The 15,315-nt window shown below is 32.5% G+C and overlaps 1 protein-coding gene across 3 annotated transcripts in view; it reads right to left on the bottom strand.

Moving 5' to 3' along the window:
- LOC130443173 (glutamate receptor ionotropic, NMDA 2B) overlaps positions 1-15,315 on the bottom strand; it is a 232,517-nt gene that overhangs the window by 79,448 nt on the left and 137,754 nt on the right. For all 3 annotated transcript variants that reach the window (XM_056777675.1, XM_056777674.1, XM_056777676.1), the window contains exons 4-5: positions 13,137-13,401; positions 9,231-9,324 (exon numbers count right to left, since the gene is read on the bottom strand). In XM_056777675.1, the coding sequence (XP_056633653.1) occupies positions 9,231-9,324; positions 13,137-13,401 (359 nt within the window). The remainder of the gene's footprint in view (positions 1-9,230; positions 9,325-13,136; positions 13,402-15,315) is intronic.

Here is a 15,315-nt window from a genome sequence, read left to right as displayed (position 1 = left end):
TAATTGGAATTGTTTACAAATATTGATTGCTAATTTCAAAAAATCGCAAAGTTTGATTCACTATCAGTATCTACAGATAATGAAACTAAACATTTTAGTTATAGTTTCTTCTTTCACTCGTCGTTGTTTCATTTTCGTAGGAAAGTTCTCCAATATCCTCTAAATCGGAATACCAATTATGTTCGCTGCTATCGGTATCTGTAACTCTTCAACAATATTATCAATCATTGGTTTGATTTAAAGCTCATATCAATTTTCATTGGATTTAAATCAGTATGAAAGAGGGAATGTTGATATTCTGAGACGCTTAGAGCTTAGAGGTAAAAAGATTATGAATTTCATGAATCTTGTAGTCTTGTATCTATCTATGAACTTTTAAGAGGGCGTATGAGTCTGATTTGTTTATTTTTTCGTCAAATGAAATGATTTCGAGCCACAACCATTCTTGCAAAATGATTTTTCTTGTTGCAGACACTGGTAATATCTTTTACAATTGAATAAGTACACTTACCGTTGATAAATTAGGTTTTAATTTTTCAGCTATAAATTTTTTGAAATTATCATAATTAATATTATTGTGTTTAGCGTCACTGTTACTGTTTGACAAATGAATTAGGTACGAAACGAAACTTGTTTCACCTTCAGCTTTAGCTATTGTAAGATGAATGTCTTTAGAAATCATATGTCGCCCGTTGATTGAATTCTAGTCTTTGAAATCTCTAGAACAATGATCAATGTAAGTTTCAAGTTTCATCTATGTAAACAATAGGAAACTTTCCTCTTCTATATAACTGCGTTCGTCATAAAAATGTATTTTTAAATGATTAGCTGTTCCATAAAGATTGGACGTTTATTACCCGACTGACGTTATGTTTTTACCGCGTATCTTGTATGTATGTAATATACTTTATTACCTTGTATCTCCAGAACTGCTAAATGGATTTTCACATTTGAGGTATCGTTAGATTCGTTTCATTAGCCCAAGTGTTCTTTGATAGGAGACATTTAAAAAAAACCAAAATGGCGGATTTTGGACGCCATGTTGTGAGGTAAAAAAATTTTTTTTACTACCAAGCATATCGAGTTGAGTATCAAAATGAAGGATTTTAAACACTGATTGTAAATTTGTATATAACTTGCAGTTTTAATATTAAATGGAACGATAAAAAATAGCTAATTAAAATAATTCAGACCTGTGTGGATAGAAGGCACCACTATGTTTTTAAAACGCGGTATCGTTGTGTTTCCTTAATATTACTTATTAGGGAGCATCGGTCAGCGCGCAACAAACAATTCGGATAGATGGCGCCACTAGGTTTTTAAAACGCGGTATCGTTGTGTTTCCTTAATATTACTTATTAGGGAGCATCGGTCAGCGCGCAACAAACAATTCGGATAGATGGCGCCACTAGGTTTTTAAAACGCGGTATAGTTGTGACTTCTTGTTATCTAAGACTAATATATTTACTACGAGGACGGACCTACGTTGTTACTATAATTATAATTGTCTTGTGCGATTTAAATATCTTCATTATTTGGTAGTAAGTTATAATATCGTAATAAATTATTATAGTTTCACTAAGATCTTGTACTTAGTTTTGTATTTTATTCGCATTCGATTCGTTCGATTGAATTAGTTTAAGTTGTAAAATGTAAATACTTATCGAGTTAGGTTAGGTTTAGTTTGGAATTTTAGTTCCCGAGGGAGCGTTATACAAATTCTAGTTAGGTACTGGTACTGGATAGGGCCATTTGACGATGGAGAATTTTCCCAACAACTAGACTGGTTTATGCATATAACGCGACTATGACAGAAAAGTTAGAAAAGCTCAAAAAAGTATACACCGTTAGTGCTGTAGACATCTCATTGGATCCTAAAACATATGGTCAAAAACCACGAGAGGAATACTTACCTGAAGATCCCAATAAAACAGGTGGTATACCAAACCAACTCAAATTAGGCTCTCGAGCCATGCTAAGACGGAACTTCAATGTTAACCATGGGCTGGTTAACGGTGCTATGGGTGTTATCCGACGAATAGATTGGCCACCACTACGCAGAGAGCAGTTGGAGCCGGGAGAACTGCCACAAGCAGTATTTGTGGAGTTCGATGACCCAAATATAACAGGGAACCGACCTGGTATTGGAGTCCGGATAGAGCCAAGTGCTACAGAATTTGATGCTTTACGTGGTAAAGACAAGATCGAGCGACGAATGCTTCCCTTAATTTTATGCTGGGCAGTGACGGTGCATAAATTACAGGGCACAACTTTAGACCAAGCAGTTGTAGATTTAAGTAGAAACTTATTTGCAAAAGGTCTAGCTTACGTTGCTTTGAGCAGAGTGAAGACTCTCTCCGGACTTGCTATTAGTTCTCTTGATCCTAACAAATTGCTTAATCAACCACATGACATAAACTCGTTCAAGGAATTAATACGCTTACGTAATCTTAATTAAAAAGACATAAATAAAATAATAATTAAAAAATAAACAAAAAACCCGCCTGCATGGATAACTACAATTAAAAATCAACTGAAAAGACTGAAACAAGATGAAAATTCAATGATAAGGTTTTTTAAAAAAATAATGATTATTAAGTACTTAAAACCAGAAACATAAATTGAAACAGTACCAAACCAATGTCCCCGCATATTGTACACTTAGAAATATCAGCACGGTAGTTTTTTCACTTTTTTGCAACATTATAAACAGGATTGCAGTCGGAGGCATGAAATTGAATGCTATGATAAATTATTATCTCTTTGGGCATGCCTCCGAATGTACTTCTGTTTATAATGTTGCAAAAAAGTGAAAAAACTACCGTGCTGATATTTCTAAGTTTACAATATGCGGGGACATTGGTTTGGTACTGTTTCAATTTATGTTTCTGGTTTTAAGTACCTAATCATTATTTTCATTATACATCAACGATACCCAATTTTATGAATATATTTCCATAACCGCCCATTTTTTGGCAATTTTTCTATGGCATGACTTAAAAGTTGCGCTTTAAAAGAGCTCACTTTTCTGTAATATGAAAGTTTATGATTCTTTTGCCTGAAAGATCACGATTTTCTTCTAAAGCCCAAATGGCAATTTTCTTTTCCTCTTTTTATTACGTGTTTAAAACATTCACGAACCAAATAAAACCTCACTTTGATCCAAAGAAAAGATTAAAAAATTTACGAAATTGGTTAACTAAGTATTTCATTGGCTCCAAGTTATTTAAGTTTATTTCCCTCCTGTTCGGAATATTGATTAATTTATTTTCAAGTTGTAAGTATACATAATTTGATATTTACAAAAATTTTAAGCCTAGAAGCATAAATGATAATGGATTATGTAATACAATCCTGTCTATATAACCAAGACATACGAAGAAGAGCTTCTATTCCTTATTATGGTTAATAAACGATGGTAGCTGAAAGAAGCGTGTTGCTGAGGATAGATTGAATTTGTAATAGAATACATTATTTTACGTACATAATTCACACCATATTAGCAGACATTGCTACTGACAGTTGATATGTTTATTTTGTAATCTGTATTGGATAGTTCAGACTCTCGTTGACTTGTTTATTGTGTTGCCTAATTATCTTTTCACAAATTTTTTACATTGAAAGACTTCTTTTCTTGTCTAAGATACGAATCATTGAATTAAAAGTATCGTAAGGAAGCAATAGACACTATATTGATTGACAAAATGACTGTTGCATTTCGGGGATGCTTTACCATAGGCGTGCTATGTAAAAAATGTCTTGCAAATATAATCAAATCAATATATTTCCAAGTCTCAAAGTTTTTTCAATCTTTTTAATAAAAGAAGGTTATGGTTTTCCAATAAAGTTATGCAGAAACATTTTGAGTATTTAAATATATTTTTAACTTTTATTATTATGTTTCCTTTGATTTTTATGTTTTTATAATTGTTTGTTAGCGGGGTGAAACCAAAACAAAATTGTGAACTTCTCCAGAAAAAGCATATAAGAAATGCTCACACTGACCTTGAAAAGCAAAAATTTATAATTTGTGGAAAGTATTAAGTTTGGGAGTATTATCTTCATAAAAAACTTATATGGAAACAACACATTAATCACCTCAAGAAAGTCTGCCAAAACGGCTTTAATTTAATGAAAACAATAACCAGCCATAAATTCTTCGAGTCTGATAAATCTATATAAAACACGTGAAATTCGTTCACAACTAAAAACTCCAACTTACTATCCTTATTATAATGTTTCATTTTTATATTAAGATTGTCGACTATCATGATATGAATATTTGTCATGTGTATGTAGATGTTGGGTCCCCCTTTATTGCTGCGCTATTGGGGAGCCCAAAGTTCACAGCTGATCTGTTAACCCCCCTACGTTCTAAATGTAAGATGGCTGTGGCAGCAAGAGATCTTCGTTTACTATTTCATACGCTGACAGGTTTAGTATTCTGGAATTCCGTAGTGATTCACATTTCGAGAGAGTGTGGATAGAGGTTTCGTCCTCTGTGCAACAAAATCTGCATGCTTCACCATCTGCTAAATCTAGTGTCTTTAGATGTCTATTAAGACAAAATGAGTCATACTTGGATGCTTGAGGTGGCTAATTCGCCTTGTTGAAAAAGTACACTATAAGAGTAACAAGTAAAGTATCCTTATCAACTTTGTCCAATCTCAATTCTAGTCAGTATTAATCATTTAATTGGGCTCGTTCTTGTTACGAATTTTATTTTGCATGGAATTTAGGTAAAAACACAAGACATTTAGTGGATTCTTCAGATTTTATAGATAGTAATCCAAATTCGAGCTCATTAAAAGGGATAGTCACAAGTGAGACTTGACCGGAAGAGACTGTGACACCTCAGATTATTAGTAACAGATCTAAAGGATGTGTCCCCAAAAACTATAAACTTTATCAAATTTTACAAGACTTAAAGGACTAACGTTTGGAGCAAAGAAAAGAGTTTGAGATTTTAAGTTGAACATATGAAGAAAACGGAACAGCAGGGAGATAGGTTGATCAATGTTTTCGAATCTTTTCTGTCTAGAAAAAGGAAATGACAACCAAATCCAGACTCTGAATAATTAGTATTTCATATAGTTACTTTTGTTATTTTAATAAAGTTATGCGTATCATTTTTTGTTTCTTTCTTCAGTAAGTCATTGTTTTTATAAGTATTATGTTATAGATATTTAGACAGAATTGATATGTTTTCCATGACTAGAAACTTTTCAAAGATAGTATGTTTATCTACAGATATTTTCTTGATATAATATTCATTTTTGTATCCATTTTTACTTCAGTTACTTCAGCTGTTCATTATTCATATAAGAAGTGTGTTTCAGATTCATTGAATGATATCTAGTGTTAGGGATCCAAAATACACCATAAAAATAAAGAAGCACTGATTTTGTTTGGAAATAAATAATAAAAAATCATAAAGGTTCACATTAAAAATTGTCCGTTATTAGATCTCTCTTGATCCTACCACCTTGCTAGACTTTTTCTAGATAATTTGTTTGTCTATCATTCTTATCTATTGTAACTTTTTCTTCCCATAGGTCTTTATATTTATTGAACAAATGTCTGAAATCTTACAGATAGTTGAGTAGGTGATTTTTCCTTTTTTTTCATATTAGTTATAGTTCTTATTTTGAAGGGAAACTACAATTTGTTTGTTTAGTTTCTCAAAGCAATAGACATTAAAGTTTTCATATTCAGCTGTTGACGTGAATCAGGTCTTTAAGTAAAAAGCCCAACATACTATGACACATATTGCATCTTTGAGAGACTTTTAGTTTAACTCATCATTGTCCGTAGATTTATCAACCTTAAATCTATCAATTGTTGTTGGAAGATTTTTCCCGGAACTCTGCATATGAAGAAGCAATTTTAAACAAAAAACATGAATTTCTATAAGACACTTCACACACAGAACGTTCATAAAAGTTTTGTGTTTGTTTTCATATCAACACCCTGACCTACACTAAGGAAAATAGTGGCATATAACCCTAGTGTATTCAAGCAAAAGTTGGTTATTACTGTGTTACTTCTAAATTACTAAAACCAAGGATAAGACCAACTATAATCGCGGTCATTCCTAGTCATTCGTTTTTTGCTGATATTTACAAATATAGGGTATCTGAGGTATGATAATTGTAAGCTTGAATAATCATAATTCTTAAACAATTGTGATTTCAACAAAAAAGATAATATATGCCTAAAATATTATGAGTTCAAGTTTAATAAAATTTTTTCCAATCCTTCCAAAACAAATTGAAATTTTAAAATTTTCGTGATGAGTGCTCGTGATAATGAAATTTTTTTAGACAAATCGCTAAATTATTACTTCGTAAAACTGTTTTTATTATCCCTTAACCTCTAGCCACCCTAACTTTCTTAGTTGCAGTAATAACAAAAAAGATATTAGAGGACCACATTTCTGTAAAACAAAAGATCTACAATTTTTATTCAATGTTTTTTCTCCTAACTTCTACCGTTTCTACAAAATTAACGACAAATTCTTAACAGATCTATTTGGCAAACTTCAAAGTAGCTTATATTGAAATTCCAGGAGCTCGCCCAAAATTGGCCTTTTAGGACCCATTTTCTTGGACTATACGTCTGTAACGCCACTCAAAATCAACCTACCTGGCTTTTTTCTAGTTGTACGATCCTTTTATCTTTGAAAAGAGTAAAATTGGAAATTCAATCGAATTCTGATATTTCAAAATAGTTTTAGAAGAATTGATATCACTTATGTTTCACAGGCACTGTACATGAAATTCTTAACATATCGAAGTGCTTTCTTGAACAGATATTGGTGAATATATTTGGTATTTCTTCTTCAGTGCCTGTTAACAATGACTTGATTGTTTTCAGAACATCGATATCGATGTTTAAAAGTTTCTTCTGAGTATATGTTGATGTCAATTACAATAGGAATTCTTTTATGGTAAATTGTACAATGAGAAGTTTCATAATTTTCTTTTCTTGGGGAAAACTTCTGTAATTAGTATTTATGATGAATAGTTGTCATAAGGAATATATATTGTCATGCAACGTCACTACCATTTGATACAAAATTATGTGCAAAAGTTCTTTGATCAATTTTTGAGTTAGAGAAGCTTTCAATGAATGAATTAGTTTTTGAGGCATGGCCTAGAGTATTTAGTTCTACGTATTCTACTGATGTTGCACGGTAATTTGTTGACTCATATGGATATGCAAATCAGTTTTCAGAGAGTTTGATACATGCTTTATAACTTTCATACATTACTTAATTAAAATTCAAAGTTCAGTAAATACATTAGATTAAAATTTAAAAATTTATTAAAAATCAATAATCAACTAATTTACTGGCAGCACAGTAAACTGAAAAGTTCATATACTAGCATAGAAACACTTTTTTTCTAGCATTTGATTTTATCATTCAGTCTTGTTGCATTTGAGGACTTTACAACGATTAAAGGGGTTATACAATTTTTATAGTACGATTTACATTGAGTCTCAAAATAGATTTCAACTACCTCTGCATCGGCGTAATATATCTTTCCAGCGAGTATTCTCTTGAAGACTGAGAACAGAAAAAAAATCGCTGGGGACAAGATCTGAATTATAGAGTGGAAGCATAAGCAATTCGAAGTTCAATTCATGTATTTTTGCGATCGCTGATATTGATTTGCGACACGATGCATTGTCTAAGTGGAACAACACTTTCTGTACCTTCGAAGGTGGCCGTTTTTCTAGGATTCCGTATTTCAAATGCCATTAACGCTATGTGATAGTTATGGATTTTCATTTTCAAGATAGTCGATGAATAGTATACCATGCGCATCTCAAACTACTGATCCTATAAACTTGCCAGCTGACCTATGCGTCTTTTCTCGCTTTGGAGTCGGTTCATTACGTGCAGTCCACTCGGCTGATTCTCGATTGGTCTCCTGTGTGATGTGATTTTCCAACGATTGACACATTAACACAAAAAATCGGGTTTATTGCGATTGTTTTTGATCGATTGTGAGCACGCCCGCTTTGAACAAAGTTTTCGCGTACCCAAATATTTATTCACATCCAGCTTCACTTCACGGTTAACCTATATTATATTGTGGATTTTTTTGTTGTTCTCGTCGGTGATAGCCTCTTTAGTGCGTCCACTGCGTGAATAATCCTGGGTGCTCATTTCGCCTTGGTAAGCCTCTTCCCAAGTCCGCTAAAATCTGAGTAATGTGTATTAAGTCCAGCCTTGTCATCAATAGCAGATTCATTTTAATAATACAGCTTCACTAATTCAACAATTATGAATGAGTATTGTAAAAAACTTGTTTCAGTTTCAAAAGAGTTTGAAAAAAAAAACAGGATTGTATTGATAATTAAAGCATCTTATTCTAATTTTATATTCTTAATGGGTGTTGGTGGGCGGTATATGTGTAGATAAAAACGAAGCATTACTCTAAAATTTTAACAAAGCTCGAAATATTTGTGGATGCCAATTTTACTCAAGTCACCCGATATATTATGATATACTCCCTTGTACGTTAATCGTTAATCTCGTGAGGAAAGTATAAATATAGAAATAATTGAAGTATGCTAAAGAAGATAGCTGAAATCCCAAGAAAAATGTATTACAAAATGAGGAATAATCTCAAGGTATGTAATTTTCCGGTTCTAAGTTATATACTTAAAATGCGGGAAGAGGTTTAAACTCTTTAGAAAGGAATCCAAGTTTGAAAGTAAATCCTATTGTTCAAAGTGAAATATATATAATTTTGAGATGGAATTTTTTGAATTTAAAGCGATCGATATTTTAAACGTTTCACGTTTTACCCCATTACTTTTAATGAAAGAGATACATGAAAAATAGCAATTAATAATCCTAAAAGGGTCGATTGATAAATAAAATACGTTCAAAAATATGAAAATTGTAACAAATATAACAGTTTTCCATATTTCTTCACTTTCTGACGTAATGGAGAAACAATATGAAAAAAATAAAGGGATATTCAACATAATAACAGAAGGTTATATTTCATGTTAAGAAAGTGGGATGTAATTAACAAACATTATTATTGTCGATAAACTCTCTTTTTGTGAAATATCGAGAAAATTTTTCATCAAACTCACGTTTTTAAAGGAAAAACTATTAAAGTTCGTGCATGTAGCCAAAAATTCAGTTGTTTTTTCAAAGAGAGAGAAAGACTTTGAAATATATTACAGGGCATAAAATATATACTTACTTGCATTGCAGAAACTCTTTCTCTTACGGCTTGGATAAAATCGTCATGTCCAGCTATTAAACTTGTTACGACTGAAAATTGGTGCCATTTGTACCTGTAAAAATATGAAAATAAATTCATATACAATGTGTACAACGTCTCTCGCGCAGGTATAACTTTAATGAAATAATAATTTTTTAGTTTCTATAGCTTTGGCTACGCTGTGGTACTCGAAAAATAACGTATTTCTTAGGACATGAATATCTACTTGATTTTTAATACACTCATAGAATGTAAACACAGTTTGTATGAGCTTGTCAGGTCAATACACATATACATTCAAGATTATAGATCTACCAAATATTTGAAAAAAAAAATGTTGAGCTGCGTAATGTGTAAAAAAAATATTTTTATACAAAAAGCAAGCACAAGGGGGTGAACCCTTTGACAGTAGAGTGGTGGAGATGCCTGTGGATATTCATCTTGAATTTCTGTAGGCTGTAGTGCTCGGAAAAGATATGCCTTAGTCGCTGATTCCACAGTCTTGCACTTCTCCGAAGAAATGACTCCCTGAACGTCTGCAGGTAAACTTGATGTTCATGAGTCACGTCTGCCTATCGAATAGATTTTGCAAAAACTGCTCTAGGCGGAATTATGCTAGACAGCTCGAAAGAGCATATGCCATGGTAGTATCGGTAAAATAGATTCAAGTCGGCGACCTTTTTTCTATATTCTAAGCTGTCCAAGTTTCTAGTTGACTCTGGATCGCCTATAAGTCGAACTGCTCACTTCTGACCAAATCCTGAGCTGCTGCGCCTTCTTTGTAAACATAGCAGACTGGGTCTTTGCTGCATTAAACTCAATCAAATTACTTCCATCCCATTTCAGAATTCTTTAAAAATCGGTATTAATGGTGGTCATTTTTGGTAATTACTGATTTGGACAGTAGTCGAGTTCATTGGGGCGGTTGATTTGAACGACGACACCAGTGTGCTATCGTCGGCGAAGCTATAGATCGGGTTTGCAGTTTTGCCTAGTAGATCGTTGATGTACAGGAGAAAGAGAGTAGATGACAAGATGCATCTCTGAAGATCACTAACGTTGACCTCAAACCTTTCTGAGGTTTGACAATTGACAGCGACTTAGATAGATTGGTCTTTGAAAAAGTTACTGAGCCAGCCGATAAGTGACGACGACAAACAGTACGATCCTGATTTATTTAGAATATTGTTATGCCAAAACCAGTCAAAAGCCTTCTATATGTCAAGTGTAATTGCATTGGATTCCCTATATTTCTCTATAGCTTCAATCCATACGATAATGACATAGGTCAGGAGGTCTCCGGTTGATCTATGTTCACGGAAACCGTATTGATGGTCGCTTATGATGTTAAACGACAAATGCTTTGCTAATAAAATTAAAAGGACGTTTATTAATTTTGATCCATGTTCATTAATTTACTTAACTGACAACTGCTACTTAAACCCATCTAATAGTAGTGCACAAAAAAACAAAATTAAGTATGGATCCAATTATGAGCCAAATTTCTGCTAAGATGCAAATGGCCCTAATTTCTCAATCAAACCTAGTAAAATATTGTGCTATTTACGAGCAGAATAAATGCAACTACACGCGTTCTTCCTCTTAATACTTTCCAATAAAATACAGTAGCTAGGAGTCATGCTGGCTTAGATATATATTTGAAATAATCATGTAAAAAGATATTCTTAAGAGCGTTTGCGAGACATTGTTTTGTGGCCAAAAATTGAAAAAACAACATCCCATAAAAAAATTAACGAAAAGTGATCTGTTTGGGTTAACATGCCCCACTTCAACAACAGAGCCGCTGCTAAACCCAACTCCTCTCCATTATATACACATTAAACGGCGACCACAAGCTAATTCAGATAAAGAATTGGAACTAAAAAATCCGACTGAATCCTGAGGATTCTAGAATCGATAAATCTAAAGAGCAGTAACAAAACAATAAACCAAATGTATACATTGATAGACAAAGAGATTTCATTCGAAATAGTAATTGAAGACGGCCAATAACGGGTGACACTAATCTGGATACAAGGCCACCATGATGAACCTGACAATGAGGAAGCAGACAGTTTTGCCAAAAAGGAGCAATGAATCCATATTTTGGACAGAGTCCTACTGTGGCCTCATGAAACGTCACATCAACAATAACCTAAATGGATGGCTAAATGATCAGAGACTTCTGGAGAAACACTCCAAACTCAAGGCAGTCCAAAAGTAACAAAACTATGTCTACTACGAAGTCTAAGGAATCACTCAAGTTATCCAGAAACGGTATTATTCTTGCAACTAATCTGCTAATATCTTGCCCAGCAAAGACAGAGGAGGGAGAAGGATACTTCCAAAACCAATCTATCTGATCTATTTATGGATCCAGGTATACTATTATCCCGGTGAAATTGAGAAAACCACATGAATTATTCCGAAGACGAAATATCAAGTCCCTAATAGGAAATATATACATCCTCAATTCCTAAATTTTTTAATTTCGCTTAAATTTGCGATGCATGTTGCAATCAGAGCTTAGGGTGTTTGAAATTTAATCTTCTACACTCATGTCTTTTTTATTTCTACTCATACAAACAAATTGGAGACATGAGAATTCTAGAAAATTTTTTATGCCCAACAAACTAGATTTCCAATAAAATAAATATTTCAATTTCAAAATCTAATAAAAAAAATGGTTTATATATGAGGCAAGTGCAGTGAAAATAACAAATCTAACAAAATTTTGAATATTCAGAATAGCGGTAACGTTTCATATTGTTTTCAACCGCTGATCATTTCATGAATAATTATAATCTGTTGCGGTGTTGCCCCTACCATGACGCCTACTGCTGTGTAGGTAATTTTGTTGTGCCCGCTAAGAACAATTGCCTTTTTCCTATTTCCATACATATTCCGTGGAGCAATGAAGTTGAAAAATGAATAAATTAACAGATTCGAATTAACAACAAAAACAATTCAAAATCCCTTATTATTCTATTACTACCTGGTGGACTTTGTGGTTTTTCGAAGCCCACTTTTCTATAATTCAACACGAAAGTTGAAATTAAGTTTCAATAATTATTCTCTGAAATTATTTATAATATATTTCATAAACAGTCTCCAAAACATTTTTTTAATCCAGCTCAATAATAGTTTCTAGTATAGTTCATTTATGAAAAATATTGGAAACTCAATATATTTTTATTGCATGGTCAATAAAATCGTTGTACTTATACCAGAATTATCAACATAAAATTTCAAAACCCATAAAAAATAATACCTTATAAAATGTGAAATGGGCTAGTAACGCTGTATTACTGTGATTTTTAACTTGAAGTATAAAAAGATATGGCTACTAATTGGCAATATTTGAAAAATCATAACAACACAATTATTTTTAACTTAAAACATATTTGAAAGATGGAATGAAAAGTCTAATAATGCGAATGTCGATAGATATATTCAATATATATTATTAAAAGTGGTTCACTGAACTCAAACTTGCCATTAATTTATAGTAAGTAGGTATAAATATTCAAAATATACCTATTTATGGTCTTCTTAAGTCAAATTTCATTGCATGGAATTTCAATACGTACAATTTGATTATATTGCATTATATTAAATATCTATTTGTTCGTAACAACGTCAGATTAAAAAATACGCTGCTCTAGCGTGCTGCTGAAAATTAAGAAGCCTGTGACTAGTAATGATATAGACAGATAGGGTGATCCTTGTGGCGAGAGTAAACGACTAATGAATGCTAAAAACTAGTCTTGCATGATGGTGTGAAAATGTGGAATGACATATGTCTCAACTATTATCTGAACTGAGCGCTTGGCTATTAAGTTGCTAATGATTATTTGCTCTGGAGAAATTCAATTAAGTACTGACCTTTCTAGAATACTCAGCATAGCAGCTGTTTGATGTTCCAACGATGGTGCCAATTGTAACATCAAAGAAGACTGTTGAGACGCTCTACGTTCTAAACCAGAGTTATCAGCATTCCAAGCGATCACTGGTATTCCAAGATAACCGGCTAATTGCAAAAAGTATTGAGCTGAAGCAGTACTCCTTCCATACTGCTCATAGTTCATCAAGTAAAGGATAGCGGAGACGTTGTAGGAGAGGAATTCTTTGCAGAGAGATTTGAGAATGGCTAAAAAAGAAAGATTTGTTTTATTTTTTGTACTACAATTTATTTCTGCTTTGAAATTATTCGAATTATCGATAAATATACAGTTATCAGAAAATTCATTTAATAATGGCAATGAACGATCCACACTCACCAATGAAACTGTTTGGCATGGTTCTAGAGATTTAAACATATGAAAAAATATTATTTTGAATGGTAGAGCAAATATTTTGGTATACAATCACTCAATAAGTCGTATAACTAATTAAGAAGGACATACAAAAATGAATTTTATTCATCAATGTAATCTCCTTCAAGAGCAATTCAATTTCTTATTGGCAAACATTTTTTCAGATCAGCGAATATACAGTAGTCACTAACGGCCAGATCTGGACTATACGGTGGATGAGGAAGCAATTCGAAATGTAATTCGTTCAATTTAACCATTGTCTTTCCCTTTCGGAGATACTGGATGAACAATATTGCATGCAATTCCCATAATACTGAACCAATAACCTTCCCAGCTGACAATTGTACCTTTCGACTCTTCGGACGTGGTTCATCTGCTGCGGTCCACTAAGATGATGATATTTTTGATTTCGGAGTGAAGTAAGGAATCCATGTTCCATCCATTGTCATATATCAACGCAAAAATCAGATTTATTACGTGTAAACATTGCTCTGAAAAATCAACACGTTGTTGTTTTTGATCGACCTTGAGTTGTTCAGGCATAATTGTAAACACATTACCATCTGATATCTTCACTGCCTCAGTTATCCCAGTAATTTTAAATCTCGCTTAAATATAACCAATTTATGGACTTTTTGATGTTTTCTGGAGTAACCAGAACCTTCAACATCATCGGTGCCTGTACGATCACGTTTAAATTCAGCAAACCAATAACAAATGATTCTTTTCGATGGATCCAGGTCCGGATACCTTTTGAGCCATTGCTAAGCTTATACAGTATTTTTTTTTCATCAAAAGTAGTGATAAATTAACAAACGAAATTGTTTTGAATCCATTGTTTTTATAAATAACAAAAGTTGCTCCACTCCCCTTTTTTCTGACTAATCAAAATTTTATGAAACTTTTGAAAGCTGGTACTTCATAAACATCATATGGATTTGACAATGGCAGTGCCGACTTGTTGAATGAAATAACACTAAATTAATGTACTGAATAATTTTAATTTTGGAAATTGCGGACCATAATTTATTGACTAATTGTAAACTGCATTTCAATAAGTTATCCATAGCTTCACTAAAATTTTGTGTAAATATTTATGCGTGGATATATCTTCATTATTTTATTTGGAGAAATTATATTTCTTGTGTATGCAAAAGTTAAGTTTTAAATCAATATTTACAGTGAGAGCCTTTAGAAGAATATCGAGAATATCGAGAACTTTTTTAGGGGTAATATGTACTCTTACTTAAATGTTAATAGATGTGGACAATAAAACATTATCTCATTTGAAGCCAGGATCAATAAACTTGATTGAAAAAAACTGAAAAATTCCAGGCACCATTACGCGAACTTGAAATGAGTTTATCTACAGAGTATGGAAAACAAATCATTATAGGTCAAACAAATTACTACCAACACAATTTCTCATAAAAAACCACAAGCTAACATGCTCAAAATTCTGTAAACATTTGCTCTAATCAACTAACTATAATAATACATAGAATTAACATAAACATGAACAAGAAAAGAAGAAAATTGATTCAAATTTAAAATTCTAACAAATTAATGATGTAGCATTGTTTATAATGAGATTGTGGAGCCTTTACAGTAAAACGAGAAGCATAGTTAGAAAAAATATGCAAATGTCTTATGCTGCAAATTTGTCACAAATGATTTGATATCAAGGCAAAATATCCTCACCCAGAGATTTGATTTGAGTGTCCAATTCGATATTTGGATAAGGTATA

The sequence above is a fragment of the Diorhabda sublineata genome, chromosome 4 (assembly GCF_026230105.1).
Source record: "Diorhabda sublineata isolate icDioSubl1.1 chromosome 4, icDioSubl1.1, whole genome shotgun sequence".
Taxonomy (NCBI): Eukaryota; Metazoa; Arthropoda; class Insecta; order Coleoptera; family Chrysomelidae; genus Diorhabda; species Diorhabda sublineata.
This window is presented reverse-complemented; position numbering and strand designations above follow the sequence as displayed.